Source organism: Octopus bimaculoides, chromosome 11 (genome assembly GCF_046866305.1).
Source record: "Octopus bimaculoides isolate indiv1 chromosome 11, ASM4686630v1, whole genome shotgun sequence".
NCBI lineage: Eukaryota > Metazoa > Mollusca > Cephalopoda > Octopoda > Octopodidae > Octopus > Octopus bimaculoides.
Genome location: NC_142938.1, coordinates 6,829,891 through 6,846,330, shown reverse-complemented (window position 1 = coordinate 6,846,330; position 16,440 = coordinate 6,829,891). Strand labels below are relative to the sequence as shown.

The 16,440-nt window shown below is 39.2% G+C and overlaps 1 protein-coding gene across 2 annotated transcripts in view; it reads right to left on the bottom strand.

Annotated features, from left to right (window-relative positions):
• Window positions 1-1,206: 1,206 nt before the first annotated feature.
• The window catches only part of LOC106877150 (vam6/Vps39-like protein), a 72,472-nt gene continuing 57,238 nt past the window's right edge, over window positions 1,207-16,440 (bottom strand). For both annotated transcript variants that reach the window (XM_089359325.1, XM_089359326.1), the window contains exons 25-26: window positions 6,806-6,897; window positions 1,207-1,929 (exon numbers count right to left, since the gene is read on the bottom strand). In XM_089359325.1, coding sequence (XP_089215451.1) covers window positions 1,845-1,929; window positions 6,806-6,897 — 177 coding nt within the window. In that variant the 3' untranslated portion in view covers window positions 1,207-1,844. The remainder of the gene's footprint in view (window positions 1,930-6,805; window positions 6,898-16,440) is intronic.

The following is a 16,440-nucleotide window of genomic DNA, read 5'->3' as shown; positions in this document are numbered from 1 at the left end:
CATTTCCAAAGGTCTCGGTCCGTAGTCATCGCCTCGGTGAGGCCCAATGTACGAAGGTCTTGCCTCACCACCTCAGCCCAGGTCTTCCTGGGCCTACCTCTTCCATATATATATATATATATATATATATATATAAATGGAACAAAAACACAATAGAGGACATTAAAACATTCGGTCAGATAGGTGACACAAAGGCGGACAAGAAAAACAACAATTAGAAGGACAGGCAAAAAAGACAGGCCATTTGTGACTTTCTTTCCTCAGTCAAGTTCCAGAAGTCACGACCCTGGACAAAATAGACCAATAGTAACATTTTCCTTTTATGGCAAAATATGCACCTAAATCAATAAAATTATGAAGGTTACTCTGATTACTCTGCATAAAAAGCAATAGATTTTATTCTTTTGTAGATTAGGTTGGCATAATTCGCCCCTGCTTTTCAATCTCGGTATTTAAGCTAGGAATAGTACTGTTGTGGTAAATGTGCTGCGTACACTCCTAAAACGCTGTTTTCTTTACGTGCTATAAAAGCAGAATTAAATCTACCTTCAATTCAGTCACGTGCTTGTGTTTTACTTATTTTTTTTGTGTGTGTTCCAAAACGAATTATTATGCATATGATATCTGAACTTAAATCGATTGGCTTCATCTTGTTTTGCTTTAGATTTTTAAAATCTCTGTTAACATCTCTATTATGTATTGCATACTATGGCTGGATGTAGCTGAAAAAGGCAAGCAATGAAAGATTCCATGATGGAAGGAAGCCATGTGTCAGCATGGGTGGTAAGCTCTTTATGAACACCTGTTGCAAGAGGTGTCCATCGCTGCCACATCTGTGTGAAAAGGAGTGTGGGCCCTTGGCAAGACTGAAAAGCAACATCTGTGTTGCTCGTGTTTAAAAGAACAATCAAGTAATGTCATTCTTTAAAAGCAGTCATCATGTCTGTATATAAGTACACACATGTGTGTGTATATATGTGTATGTGTTTGTGTATGTATTTTATCTTGCCAAGAAAATAATGTTATTAATGCTATGAACAGAATACCTCCACCACTACCACTACCAGCCACTGCCACCACCACCATCAATCAATACCACTAAAACAACAAAATCACTGATCAATACCATCATATCATGAATACATTAAACTGTCAACACATGACCCAATAAAAATATCAAACATTGATGTCATTAACAACAAAAGGTTTCAATTTTCATAATTTATTATTATTATTATTATTATTGTTGTTGTTGTTGCAGTTGTAAACTGTTCAAACACAACAAAAACAAAACAAACGTTTACATTTTGTATGAAATATATATTTCAGAAGTATTTGATTTTTTTTTTTGGAGGGGTGGGGGGGGAGTGTTTCGAGGGGGAGAGGAAAGGTTATTTTTTCTTTATTTATTTATTTTATTTTGTTCAATTGATTTTATCAGACAAGAGAATGTATCTCTTTGAAGTATGGTAATCCCAGTGCCAAGTTTTAGATTTTAGGAATGAAGCACCAGTGATTCCAATGAGAATATGTCATGAAGAGACCAAAGACAACAATCTCCAGGCCTTCATGATAATAATAATAATAATCATCTTTTCCATCATTGGAGACAATTAATCTCATCGACATTGTTTGTATCTTAACATCATCACTGGCATTCTTGCAGAAGAAGACAATGCACTGTCCATTTATTTTAAGAGGGGTGTAGGGATAGGTCTACTGTAGAATCAGTAGGTAGTAATTGGTAAACATCTCAAGCATGATTCTGGTCCAACCAAATCATGAATTCCATATTGTAGTCACATCAACATTTGAGCCAGTCACGTTGAGGTCAAAAGGTCGTTTCATCGGTGATCTGTTGGACAAACTTTTACATCGTTACAACAGTGATAGTGGACGATCACACCGTTTGGATACCGAGCAAATGCACTACGAAAAAGAAGAAGAAAATTAATGTTATTTTAAACAAAAATTACTAAAAGAAATAACACATTTTAAATTGGGTGGTAGGCTTACCATATTTGCCAGTGTATAAGATGCACCCCTATTTTACAAGAATGTTTGTGGTAAAAACAGATTTATTATAATACATGTTTATTGAAAGACATTTTATTCCTTTAGCAATCGGATTACTACATCAAATACAATGCTTATTTATTCACATTATTTTGAAATTAACCAAAATGTATGAATCTGTGCATGTAGACACAATGCTGTGACAGTATACTAGCAAAAAGCATAAAACCATAAATTCATCATAAATAAATTGTTATATGAGAGTCATTATTTCAATTTTATTTTCTTTCAAATCAATCATAAACTTGTCAATATTTAGGTCAAAACAATTGCCATACAACATACAAAACGTGTCTTTTTTGTCTCTAGATATTTTGCATTACCATGATTGGCCACCAGGATGTTGCACCACTGCAATGGTTTTTCTGCCATCCACTCACTGCAAATGGCTGACTTGTGGATGAAAGTTTTAACACCCCTTTTGTCTTACTTGGAGAATTTTCATTTAGACAATAAAAAATATTTCTTAAAGGTAACAGTCATTCTCCAGGGTAATTTGTTATCAGAGATTGTTACTATCTTCGTACAAGTGGTTTCATGTGAAAATGCAAAATCTGAACATACACACACACACACACACACACACACATGTCAAGCTTCCATACATTTTCCATCAATAAATTTTAAGGCACTGGCCAGCCCCAAGCTACAGTAAAAGACAGTAAAAGTGGTTCAGCAAAAGTGGTTCAGCAAAAGAGACTGATAGAATAAGGACCAGACTTAAAAAGAAGCAATAAATACTGGGGTCAATTTGTTCAGCTAAGTCCTTCAAGGTGGTACCCCACCCATCATGGCTGCAGTCCAATGAGTGAAACAAGTAAAAGATAAAAGATATTCATTTTAAAAATGTAGACTGAAGCAATGAATTTGTGAATAGCTGAATAGAAGGGCTTCAGTGATGTTGGCCAAAATATACTAAAGAACTTTATCTGGGTATAGGGGTCAATGAAGTAAACGGCATTCTTTTCTTTAATTTCAATAGTTTGAATTTCAACAGTCTATTTAAATATGTTAAGTTGACATTAGACTGGTTACACACACACACACACGTATATACACACACGTACATGCAGACATACATATAAACATACACATACACACACTCACACACACATGCAGACATACATACACATACATACATACACATACAAACATACACATACATGCAGACATACATACAGATAGAGAAAAAACATACGTACATACATACATACATACATACATGCATACATACATAGACACACACACTCACACACAAATACATACATACATACACATACATACAAATATATACATAGATAGACAAACACATACACACACACACTACACACACACACACAATACACACACACACATGCATACATACATAGACATACTGGCATACAGACATACATACGCTTACATATATACATAAAGATATACAAACACACATACAGACAGCCATGCATACACACCCATATATACACAGACATACACAGAGACAGACAGACAGACAGACATACCAAGACTACAGCCAATTGGCAACAGTTCACTAATGACTAATCTAAAAGAAATATAAACATGCCAAAAAGTTAACGGGGGGGGGGTAGGGATAGGGGTAAGGGGGATGCTTGGAAAAGAGATCAGGTATAAGTAATTAGGACAGCTCCCAGCACGGGTGTTTCTCAGAAGAGGATTTAACAACTGCCACAACAGTGTTTTACTACCACCGGTTCCACAAGTTTATTCCCCCATCTCCACCGCCGCCACAACCCTCCCCCAAGAAAGAAAAGAAAGAAAAAAAAATGACAGGAAAGACTCTGTCAGTTAATAAAAATGTTGTGAAGCTCGGAATTATTTTATGGAATAATTAATGAAAAAAAATGTAATCAGTATATAGGCGCAGGGGTGGCTGTGTGGTAAGTAGCTTGCTTACCAACCACATGGTTCTGGGTTCAGTCCCGGGCAAGTGTCTTCTACTATAGCCTCAGGCCGACCAAAACCTTGTGAGTGGATTTAGTAGATGGAAACTGAAAGAAGCCCGTCGTATATATGTATATATATATGTGTTTGTGTGTCTGTGTTTTCCCCCCAATATCGCTTGACAACTGATACTGGTGTGTTTATGTCTCCTGTAACTTAGTGGTTCGGCAAAAACGACCGATAGAATAAGTACTAGGCTTACAAAGAATAAGTCCTGGGGTCGATTTGCTCGACTAAAGGCGGTGCTCCAGCATGGCCACAGTCAAATGACTGAAACAAGTAAAAGATTAAGGGAATCTTTATATGGTTGCTTGATCTGCTAGAAATAGTAGCTAAATTTCTATTAAAAAAGCAACCTACAATTTAAAAAAAAAAAAGACATTATCTAATGTAGTCATGGATATATTGTCCAAAGACAAGTTAGGATGTCCTGCTTGGAATGGTTTGATCATAGAACCATCCACTTGATCAGAGCTGACCTGGGGCTAACAATGACAGCTTTATTACAGAGAAAAATCCATAACATCCATGAGAGTACGGAGAAGCGAATCAATAAGGTACCGGTCAACCAAGAAAGAAGCTGGTGATTCATATCCTGCTAATACCACTGTGATGTGTCCACTTAACTTAGTCTACCTATCTGCAGGATATCTACTGACAGCTGCACTCTAAAATTAACAAGTGATTCATTAACTTGCTGCACTGAGTTTCAATCCAGTCATAAGACATTGGTATCCTAACCAGGAAGAGATTCAGTTTCCATCTGCTTCCCAATCTGCAAACAAAACACAATCTGCTGTTGCTGTTGTTGTTGTTTAGTACAAGTGGGGGAGAAGGGGTACTTGGTGCCACTGTGTGACACCTTGGGCAAGTGTCTTCTACTATAGCCTGTTATTTTTCATGCGGTAAAATATAAGAAGTTTGTAGGTTATTTGTAGGAGAGTCTATGTAGGACATGTTTCACATACCAACAGAATTATTCAGGTGTAGAACACCGAAGGTCAATTTTTAAACGAAATTAATCAAAAGAAATTAGTCATTTTTTCCCAACCTTCATCACTAATTTATCAGTAGAGTATGTTTTTATTTTATAGCAGAAAGGGAACAGACAGAACTTCAGATATTAAATACTGTATACTATATACATAGACAGACTAATAAATACTAACACAACTGTTATAGCTTTGCTTCAAGCATTGCCTCAGAAACTAGAGTTTGCACTAATGGATCACTAAAAATAACAGACACGTTTTGTAATTTAACGAGTGAGAAAGGTGGTGGTGGTGGTGGTGGTGGCAGCGGCGACAACGGTTGTGGTGGTGGAGGTGGGTATATTAACTAAAGACAGGAATAGACAGAAGTTAAAAAAATCTTAGAAATGATGAGAATAGGGCAAAACAAAATTGGCAAATTACAAGTAAAACAGAGACGAGGAAAAGAAAAAAAATTATAAACATTTGTTGGCCACCAACCAAAAATACTTAAGATAAAAACATAGTTAGTTAATAATATGTTCTGTAACAGTTAGAATAAGAGTGTTTCTTGTGTTGCAGTTAGGTGGCATAATTGCCAAAATATTTAACTCTTCATTCTCATTGATAACATCTAGTTCCACCTAATGAAAAACGGTTTTTTTTTATGACAATATTGACTCTTCAATGTTATTGGATTGATTGTTTTTATAAGAGAGAGTGGTTCCAAGAGGAATGCATGCTGGTTTAACTGTGCACCGATGTCAAGTCAATGGAGAGGCATGCTGAGACAGGAAGCCAGTGGGGCATAGAAGAATTATTACCAATATTTTACTTATTATTTTGAACACCATCATCACCATTTCATGTCCACTTTTCCATGTTTGCATGAGCCTGACCGAATTCATTGAGGCAGATTTTCTACAGCCAGTTACCCTTCCTATTGCCAACCCTCACCTGCTTCCAAACAAGGTAATATTTCCCCCACAGTGGCAAATTGTCAGAATCATTAGTATGCTTTAGGACTAAAGCTGAAGCCACATGGTTAGCAAGCAAGCTTTTTAACCACACAGCCACACCCGTGCCTATACAGTTAATTCACCCTTTAGCATTCTGATTACTCTGTTAAATCTAATGCTTATTTATTCACGTTGTTTTGAATTAACCATGCATTGTCTCATAGCTTCAAGATTTCAATGATGCGATTGTATATTTTTAGAATGACATTGTAGGACAGGGGTGAAAGGCTGGATCTGGCTGATCTGAACATAAAGCAGGTAGATTATTTTGGTTGGATATGATCAGTTTAAATGTCAAAGCAAGGTTCTCAACATGGGCAGTACCACCCCCAAGGATGTGATGGGCATGTTGAAGGCTTTAGGGGGTGGTAAGGTAACATACTAAATTTTACCTATAGTAGTAATTATATTATACATGATAAAACTAGTAATGGCTATTAAAATAAAATGAGATCTCGTCAGGTAGAGGGAAGCCATTAACTTGCAACGTATAAAGTAAATTTACAAATTTTTGTCTTAATTTTTTATAATTTCATGGTTAAAAGCTTATACAATCCATTTTTAGAGTAAAATTAACGAATCATTCTCCATGTTTAGTTTAGTTGTGATATTTCATTTACCACTTAGGCAGACACCAGGAATAAAAATGAGGTGGGGGCTGCAAAAAAAAAAATGGTTAAGTACCACTATGTTAAAGGGTTAAATATTTGAGTAGTACATAAAAAGCCCTTAATGGTTCATAGCTTAATGAAACAAAAGGCTCTGTAATTGCCATACCTGTTTCCTATTCTTTTCTTGCAAACTCGACAATTTTTCTCTTCTGTGATAACACATTTTATTTTAGAAAATTTCATATGCTCTTTGATCACCTGAAGTCATAAAAGATACAACATTAATGATAAAACAGTGATGGTAGTTAAAGAAGTATAAAAATCAATAGAGAAGATAATACATGGTGAGCTGAGCTTATCTTGATAACATTTATGCTGCCATTGAAAGCATATAAAAGGCTGCATAAATATCATTTAGAAATAACAGAAAAACCATCAAAAGAACTACAGATAATTTCTGAAAATTGTAAAGATTCTGTGTTGATATTACCATTCTGTATGGTACCATATAAAATGTGATCCCGCATTAAAAGCTAACAATAGACACCTACTGAGATATCCAGAATATTTGTAAAGTGCCATGAACACAACAATGATACGTACGAATGGTAGATTATTCTCATTCTACCCATCCACCCTTGATCCTAGAAGGTTACCTTCAGTTTCTGAAAGCACAGACTCAGCCAACTAATATCTCTCATTATCTTTTACGAATATCATTTATCTCTGACTGGTTTCAGTCATTGGACTGCAGCCATGCTGGAGCACAACCTTGAATGGTTTAATCAAACAAATAAACTCCAGTATTCTTTCTTTTGTTTTAGTAAGTCTGGCACTTATTTTATCAATCTCTTTTGCTGAACTGCCAAGTTAGAGTGATGTATAAAGCAAACAAATGTCAATTGACAAATGAAGGGGGGGGGGGGGGCAAAGAACACATAAAAAATTTTCTGGGTTAGTTGCAGATGCTGAAGTGGATAGAACAGACAAATCATTAGCAGAGCAGTGAATAAATAAAGTACCATATGTGATGGCATAAAAGATATATAGGCATATTAGATGTATACTCCAATTTCAGCAGCAGCAGACATTCAGGAAAAAGGTTTTGGTACATTGTAAGGTAGATCCAACTTCACACCTAAGACTCAGGGAGATTTTTTGAGGCTTTTTTTTTTGTTAAAAAGCATTGCTTCTTAGATGCCAAGTGCCGATCACGTGAAGTGAATGGAAATTATGGAAGAGAGAGACCCAAGAAGACATGGGACAAAGTATTGAAGGCGAATCTCAAGACACTGAACCTTATGAAGAAGATGGCAAAAGACTGTACTCAAGAAGACCCATCCACCACAGCAGAATTGATACCAGTGCTGCTGGTGCCACCTAAAAGGCATCCAGTACATTCTGAGGAGTGGTTGGCATTAGGAAGGGCATCCAGCTGTAGGAACTGTACTAGAACAGACAATGTGGCCTGGTAGCCTAGCCTGCTTCAGTCAAACTGTCTGACCCAAGCCAGCATGCAAAACAAACATTAAATGATGATGATGATGATGATGATGATGATGATGATGATGATGATGATGATGATGATGATGGTCGTCGTCTTCGTCGTCGTCGTCATCGTCATCGTCATCATCATGTGTGTGACAGAATAATTAAACAAAGATGGGTTGTGGGTAATATAGCAGCAACACTGATCTCTGCATTTGCAACACAATCAGAATCGACAGATGAGCAAAAGGAACATTTCTATAAGAGCTTTCTTACAGATTTACTTTGATGGCAAATGCTAAATAACCTTGCCGTTGTGACAGACAATTTTATCAGACTTCTGTGTAACAATGACCTAGTTCTCATAACTGAATTTGTCAAAGAATTAGAGATAAAATTCCAAATATGAAATATTAAACCAAGCAAAGATGACATTTTTAACAATTACAGCATGGAAGACACATATCAGTCATTCTGAAAACACAAAAAAACTGTTGACTTCACTTAAACTTTTATTCTTTCTCTTTTATCTTTTACTTGTTTCAGTCATTTGACTGTGGCCATGCTGGAGCACTGCCTTTAGTCGCGCAAATAGACCCCAGGACTTATTCTTTGTAAGCCTAGTACTTATTCTATCGGTTTCTTTTGCTGACCCGCTAAGTTACGGGGACATAAACACACCAGCATCGGTTGTCAAGTGATGGTGGGGGGAAAAACACAAACACACATACATATATATATATATATATATACATATATACGACGGGCTTCTTTCAGTTTCCGTCTACCAAATCCACTCACAAGGCTTTGGTCGGCCCGAGGCTATAGTAGAAGACACTTGCCGAAGGTACCATGCAGTGGGACTGAACTTGGAACCATGTGGTTGGGAAGCAAGCTTCTTACCACACAGCTACACCTGACCTTTTTTTTGTTATTACCCTTCAAAGCTCCAATACACTTCTCAACTTCTTGTTCCATACGTTGGGTTCAAATTTTGGCGCAAGGCCTGCAATTTCAAGGGTGAGGATAAGCTGATTACATCGACCCCTGTACTCGACCGATACTGGTTTTATCAACCCCAAAAGGATGAAAGACAAAGTCGACCTCAGCAGAATTTGAACTCAAAACCCAAGGCCAGGTAAAACGCTGCTAAACATTTTGCCTGGCATGCTAACAGTTCTGCCAGCTTCCTACTTTTTTCATCCCTTATATTAAAAAGTTTATTTATCCCTCATATATATGACAGTGGAATCCAGAGGCCCAGGGGAAGGTGGTGTTGGTGGTGGGAGTCTACAACACTTGAAATACCCAGATAATCAGGACAGTTGGTATCAGGTATTTTTCACTGGCCACAAGTGTCCCAGGGAATTATTCCAGCTGCTCTGCGATGTATGCATAAGATGCAGCAATAATTTCTTTGCTTATCTCTTATTATTGTTGTTGGTGATAGTAGTGTTGATGGTGGTCATGGTGGTGGTCATGGTGGTGGTGGTCGTCGTGGTCGTGGTTGTGGCGGTCGTAGTGATCATGGTGGTGGTTGTCGTTGTTGTGGTGGTGATAGTGATGGTGGTAATGGTGATGGTAGTGGTAGTGGAGGTGGTGATGGTCAGGGTGGTGGTGGTCATGGTGATGGTGGTAGTGGTGATGGTAATGGTGATGATGGTGATGGTAGTGGTGGTGGTGGTGATGGTAGTGGCGGTTGCTGTGATGGTGGTGGTGCTGGTGGTGGTGATGGTGGTGGTGGTGATGGTGGTGATAGTGATGGTGGTAATGGTGATGATGGTGATGGTAGTGGTAGTGGAGGTGGTGATGGTCAGGGTGGTGCTGGTAATGGTGATGGTGGTGATGATGGTGGTGGTAATGGTGGTGGTAGTGCTGTTATTGGTGGTGATGGTAATGTTGATGGTGATGGTGGTGAACGTGTTATATATATATTAAGTCCACCACCATCATCATGCCAAAACTTCAGATTATTGTATGTATCCAGTTTTCTACTACAAGAAGTTCTAAAAATATTCTTCTCCCCACCACCACCACCACCAACCTCACTGAAACATCTTCTCACTCCTATTTCCTGCACCCCACCTGCAGCACATGACCCTGTCCCCACCATCACATCAGAATCTACCTTCCACTCACTACACCTTACCATTTTTCTTGTTTTACTACTTACATCGTTTAATCTTCAACAGGAAGCGAATAACAATAACAATAATAATAATAATAACAATAACAATAACAATAATAACAACAACAACAACAACAATAATAATAATTTGTAATAATAATGTTGATTGCTTAATAAATCTCTCCCCTACTCAACACAACACTGCCTCAGCACAGCCCTGCCCCCCCCCACCCACCATCCGGTACTAGGGGGCTGACTTCTGACACAATGCACACTCCAACCTTGCTCTCAAACCTGGCACCACTCCACAGTAATTGTTAAGACTGGATGCACTAAATAACCAAGAGCCTCTGAGTATCCGCCAGCAGCACAGGAGTAAGACTTACCACCAGCCACGCTGAAGGGAGAGAAGCTTCTATGTGGTGGCATGACTTACTAGAAACAACAGCCAATTTTTCAACGTTATTCTCATCAATTCAATGTCCATTTTTAGCATGTTGACATGGGATAGTCAGAATTTGTTGGGGCAGATTAACTATGGCTGGGATGCCCTTCCTGCTGCAAACCCTAAACCTGTCTCAAAGTAAGATAAAAAATTTCCCCATGACCAAACATGCTTTTACGGAAGATTGGAAAAGAAGGACACTGCTTGCATGACAGTGACACTTGTTTACGACTGTCATTTGAGGTCAAGACAAGGAAACAGTAACAAACACACATGCACGCACACACACACACACACACACACACACACACACACACATGGGCACCTACACACACAGGCACACACTAGCATAACTAGGGGAGGGTAGTTGGGGCGGTCTACCCTGGGCGGCACTTTTAAAGGGGCAGCACTTCTGAGTCAGTTGTAGGCAATATGCTTTTAGTGGGGTCTGGGGGCAGCAAACAGAAGGGCCACCTTAGGTGGCACACAAACTAGCTACACTAGTGCATGCACAGACACACACATGCATACACACGCACACACACACACACACATTCACACACACACACAACAGACTTCTTTCAGTTTCTGTCTACCAAATCCACTCACAAGGCTTTGATTAGCCCAGGGCTATAGTAGAAAATACTTGTCCAAGGTTCCACACAGTGGGATTGAACCTGAAACCATGTGGTTAGGATAAAAAAACTTCTTACCCCACAGCCACACCATGCTTGCCATAAATATATTAAATTCGAATGAATAAATAAATAAATAAAAAAACACAGGATCTTTACAGTTGGAACATCTTCAATCATACTCAATTAAGGCTGGCCCAGGGTTATAAAACAGCAACAAAAACAGAGGGCTAAGGGCATTTATTGGGACCACTAGACCCAGAAGTTGTGGTCCACTTTAGAACCAATGACAAAGGCAGGTTTAATTACTTATTCGCTTCCTCTCTTCAATGAGTCGACTTCTCAACAGTTAAAAGAACGACACTTCCTCTTTATGGAAAAAATGGCAAAAATAAAAAAAAAAGAGCTGTACTTAAAGATTAACAAAGACTCGAGAACACTTATAAAACCACCCACCTTTTCTGTTGCTCAATTGCTATTCTCTCTGATATTCACCTTGTATCATCAGTGTTCTCTCTCTCTCTCTCTCTCTCTCTCTCTCTCTCCAGATAAGGAGAGCATGTATTCCTCCTGTTCAACAAGCTTTTGTCTCTCTATCATAGATTCATATCCCTCTCTTCTGTATCCTTCTCAGTTGAGGGGTTTTTGTCTTGCAGGTTACTTCGGGACCTCACCAGTGCTGGTGCCACATAAAAAGCATCCAGTCCACTTGGTCAAGCGGTTGGCTTTAGAAAGAGCATCCTGCTATAGTAACCGTACCAAGACAGACATTGGAGCCTGATGCAATCCTCTGGCTTGTCAGTTCCTGCTAGTTGGAGATGCCTGTCAAGGACACAAGAAATGTGTCAAGGCCGACAGGAAGCGGTGCTGCTTCCTAGGGCTAAATAGCAGTAGTATTATTCCCTTCATGGGACTGTCACATTAAGTTGACAGCATACAACTACTTTCTCGCATCACTACTGCATAAATCTCTCTGAGAAATTTAGAAATGTATTATTTCTATTTTTGAAATCAGTGAATATATTTCACTAGAATTATTATATGTTTACAAGAGCTTGACAGGCATCTCCAACTAGCAGGCCATTGCTACTCCAGACTGATGACGAGCAAAGACTCAGAAACATGTCTCTGGATGCAGGCTTAGCTGGGTGGAGGTGCTTGTCTCCCCCTTGTAAACATAAGGACACAGGGTATCCAGACATAGAAAATTTACTCCAACAGATTCTGTCAGCAAGCATGGAAAACAGACATTTGATGATGATGACAATGACAATGATAGGGAGGTGATTTGAGGGTCGTTTGTAAAATCAAATGACCTTACTCCTAGGGGACATTTGTCAGCTTGTTTACATGCCTGTAATAATTGCTCTTTAGACCCTGATTAAAATCAGATAATAGATCAAAATCATCTCTCCTTTTTCATATATCTAGATGTCTATCATATATATATGATGTCTCCTTCCTATTTTTAAATAGGAGGTTGATTGAGTTGATGGAATTTGGCTGCTATATCTTGCAGCCAAATTGATTGACTAGCTCACAACAAATACTTCAGTATGTTCTCTGTGTGTCTGTTCGCTTTTTTCTCTCTCTCTCTCTCCCCCATATTTAGAGAGCCTAATTTATTAATTCTTCAATTAACAAGCCTAGTTCTTTGTTTCGAGCTGGTAAATTACAAATGTTATATATTTCCAGAGTGAGACACTAGACTCTAAACACAGACCCATAATAAAAGAGATAGTCTCCAATAAGCAGTTCCATTTCATGCTCTGTAGCTTTTGTTTGTGCGATTGGAGATTGAAGAGAGTTGTAGGAAATCACTGAAGCACTTCATTACACATACATATATATTTACAATGTCACGCTTGAGTAGGCAGAGCCTGTGTGAATATCATTGATTCAGAGTTCCCCATGCTAAGTTTACATAAGATTCAGCATGAGTGAATGAGTGGCCATGATGACTAAAACAAGCCAAACAACAAGCGCAATGTTTACGAAGCCAGGTTCCCTCGCAGTGGCCAGTTACTTCTGCATACACTCAGCCAGGCTCTTGTTTTGGGTCCACTTTCTGTGGAATGACGACATCAAAAAATAAACAGCAAAACGAGCATCACCGTCACACAAGTGGTGTCTTTCCTTTCCAGTCTTCCACGAAAACATGTCTGGCCACAGGGGAAACTCACCTAACTTCGGACCAAGTGAGGGTAAGCAACAGGAAGGGCACCCAGCCGTAGAAAACCTGCCTCAACAAATTCCATCCAACCCATACAAGCATGGAAAAGTGGACATTAAAATAATGATAATATACATCAACAGTCTTCTCTCTTGCACACAACATCCGATGCCTCTTATACCCAGATGCTTGTTGTTGTTGTTGTTTTATCTGAATAACTAGTTACTATGATAAGATAAAAGGTATGAATCACACTTGGCAACGCATTTTAAATTAATCAGTACAGTGAAAAAGTCAGGTGATTAGATTTCTTGACTAACGTAATGTATGTTTCCATGCCTGCTTCTCTATCTACTAAGAATTTTGCAGTCGTTGGTTGAATTTAGAAATGGTATTCCCTTGTAGGATATATTAACCAACAACTGATTATATTACAAATTTAGAGAAACATCCAGCTCCCACTAAGCAATGGAAAAAATAATAATAATAACCTAATGTCTGTTTTCCATGCTGGCATGAGCTGGACAGTTTTGCAGGAACTGGTGAGACCAGAGGCCACACCAGGTCCCATTGTCTGTTCTGGCATGGTCCCTATGACTGGATGCCCTTCCCTAATGCCATCCACTTTACAGGGAGTACTGGGTGCTTTTTATGTGACACCAGCACTAACAGGGTCACCAAGTACGTTGCAAGACAAAAAAAAAAAACCCTCGACTGAGAGGTGGCGGGTGGGTTCTTGAGATATCTTGTCCATTGACAAACAAACAAACGTGACTGGAAACAATACCACCGCCTTCACAAAGGCAGAGGTAATAATGATTTGGAAATAACATTTCTGCAAGTGGAGGTAAAAATCACCAAGAGACTGACTTCTTCAAAAGAAATTTCCTATGTTTACTCCTCAGCAGTAGTAGACTGGGGTTCAATTCTCTGCTGGTGGGGGTGATATACACTTTAATAGAAGTGCCCCAGCATGACTACAGCCTCTGGTTGAATGTGATAAAAGAATGATAACAGAATAACTACTGTGTTTTAAAAGTATTATGCCACTTATTTAACAGACAAGATAGTTGAGAACTTGCAAATGACTTAGTAGGTCGTAACATAACTGTCCTAGTGAGAAGCGCATGTATAATTGTTTGTTATTTAAATCACAATCAGGTGCAAGGATGGATGTGTGGCTGAGAAGTTTGCTTCATAACCACGTGGTCTTGGGGTCAGTCTTATTGTGTGGAACCTTGGGCAAGTGTCTTACAATAGACTATGCCCCAGGTCAACCAAAGCCTTGTGAGTAGATTTGGTAGACAGAAACTGAGGGACCCAAGGCGGCGAGCTGGCAGAAACGCTAGCACGCTGGGCGAAATGCTTAGTGGTATTTCGTCTGCCATTATGTTCTGAGTTCAAATTCCACCGAGGTCGACTTTGCCTTTCATCCTTTCGGGGTCGATAAATAAAGTACCAGTTACGCACTGGGGTCGATGTAATCGACTTAATCCCTTTGTCTGTCCTTGTTTGTCCCCTCTGTGTGTAGCCCCTTGCGGGCAATAAAGAAATAAGAAACTGAGAGGCCCACTGTGGAGCATGTGTGTATGCATGTGTGTCTGTTCAGGTGGTGAGCTGGCAGAATCCTTAGCATGCTAGGCAGACGCTTAGCGGCATTTCTTCTGAGTTCAAATTCCACTTAGGTCAACTTAGCATTCCATCCTTTCAGAGTCAATAAAATAAGGTACCAGCTGAGCACTGGGAGTCCATGTAATCAACTTATTACCCTCCCCCAAATATTGCTGGCCTTGTGCAAAAATATGAAAGCATTATTGTTGTCATTTTCATCATCATCATCGTTTAACGTCTGCTTTCCATGCTAGCATGGGTTAGGAATTCGCTTGCTTAGGACGAGCGCACATGTTAAGGTTTCCCTTGTTTGCTCATTCTTAACGATACGACATTCTTCTCCTTTTTATTCTTTTATGTGTTTCAGTCGTCTGACTGCAGCCATGCTGGAGCACTGCCTTGGTGGTAAATACTTGATGAAGAGGTGCAGGCAAAAAAAAAACAAAAAAAAAAAACCAAACATGCCAACCAGTACCAAGAGGGGGGGAAAAACATAAAAACGAGCTATTTCACATTGCTGATAACTCTGCAGGGGATCGCAATAACTTCTAATACAAATCTTGTCTAAATATCTCAGGTTTCATGTCTATGTAAGAAACCTTTATTAACTACTTCTTATCAATTTAAAAGTAATATTCTGAAACTTAATTAATATCTCTCACCCCTCCTCCTCCTACAGCACACCACCAAAAGAAATTGGATGCTGTCCAGAAGCAGCAGAAGTTTGTGTTAGGAGCATTCCTGACACTTTTACTAGTCTCTCTACCTTTCTCCTGCTTACTCTCTCTCTCTCTCTGTCTCTTGCTCTCTCTCACCATCTGGGGTAACCACGTATTATTACCTCAAGCAGCAAGACACCTGTTTCTGTCCCCACCCCCACTGTCATACTCTAACCTCTCATCATCTGGTCCAAAGCCACCTATTTCAACTTGTCCCACAGAGGATCTCTTTGTCTTGCAAGTTACCTGGTGACCTTGCCAGAACCGGTGCCGCATAAAAAAAATATCCGGTCCACTCCGTAAAGGGGTCGGCATTTGGAAGGGCATCCAGCCATACAAACCATGGAAAAGAAAACCTTGCTGGTGCTTGCGCTATGTAAAAAGCACCCAGTCCACTCTGTAGAGTGGTTGGCATTTATTTGGAAGGACAAGTTCAAGGTGAGCTCTGATTGGCTGTATGCAAATAAGTTCATTACTGGGGACCGGAACTCTCGTGGGGAAGAAAATTTCGCGAGCCGGCCCTCATTCTACCCCTAATTCTCTATAGTTTTCTTTGCTGAATAAACACTTGGTGGTAATACATACAACCGATAGACAAGTTC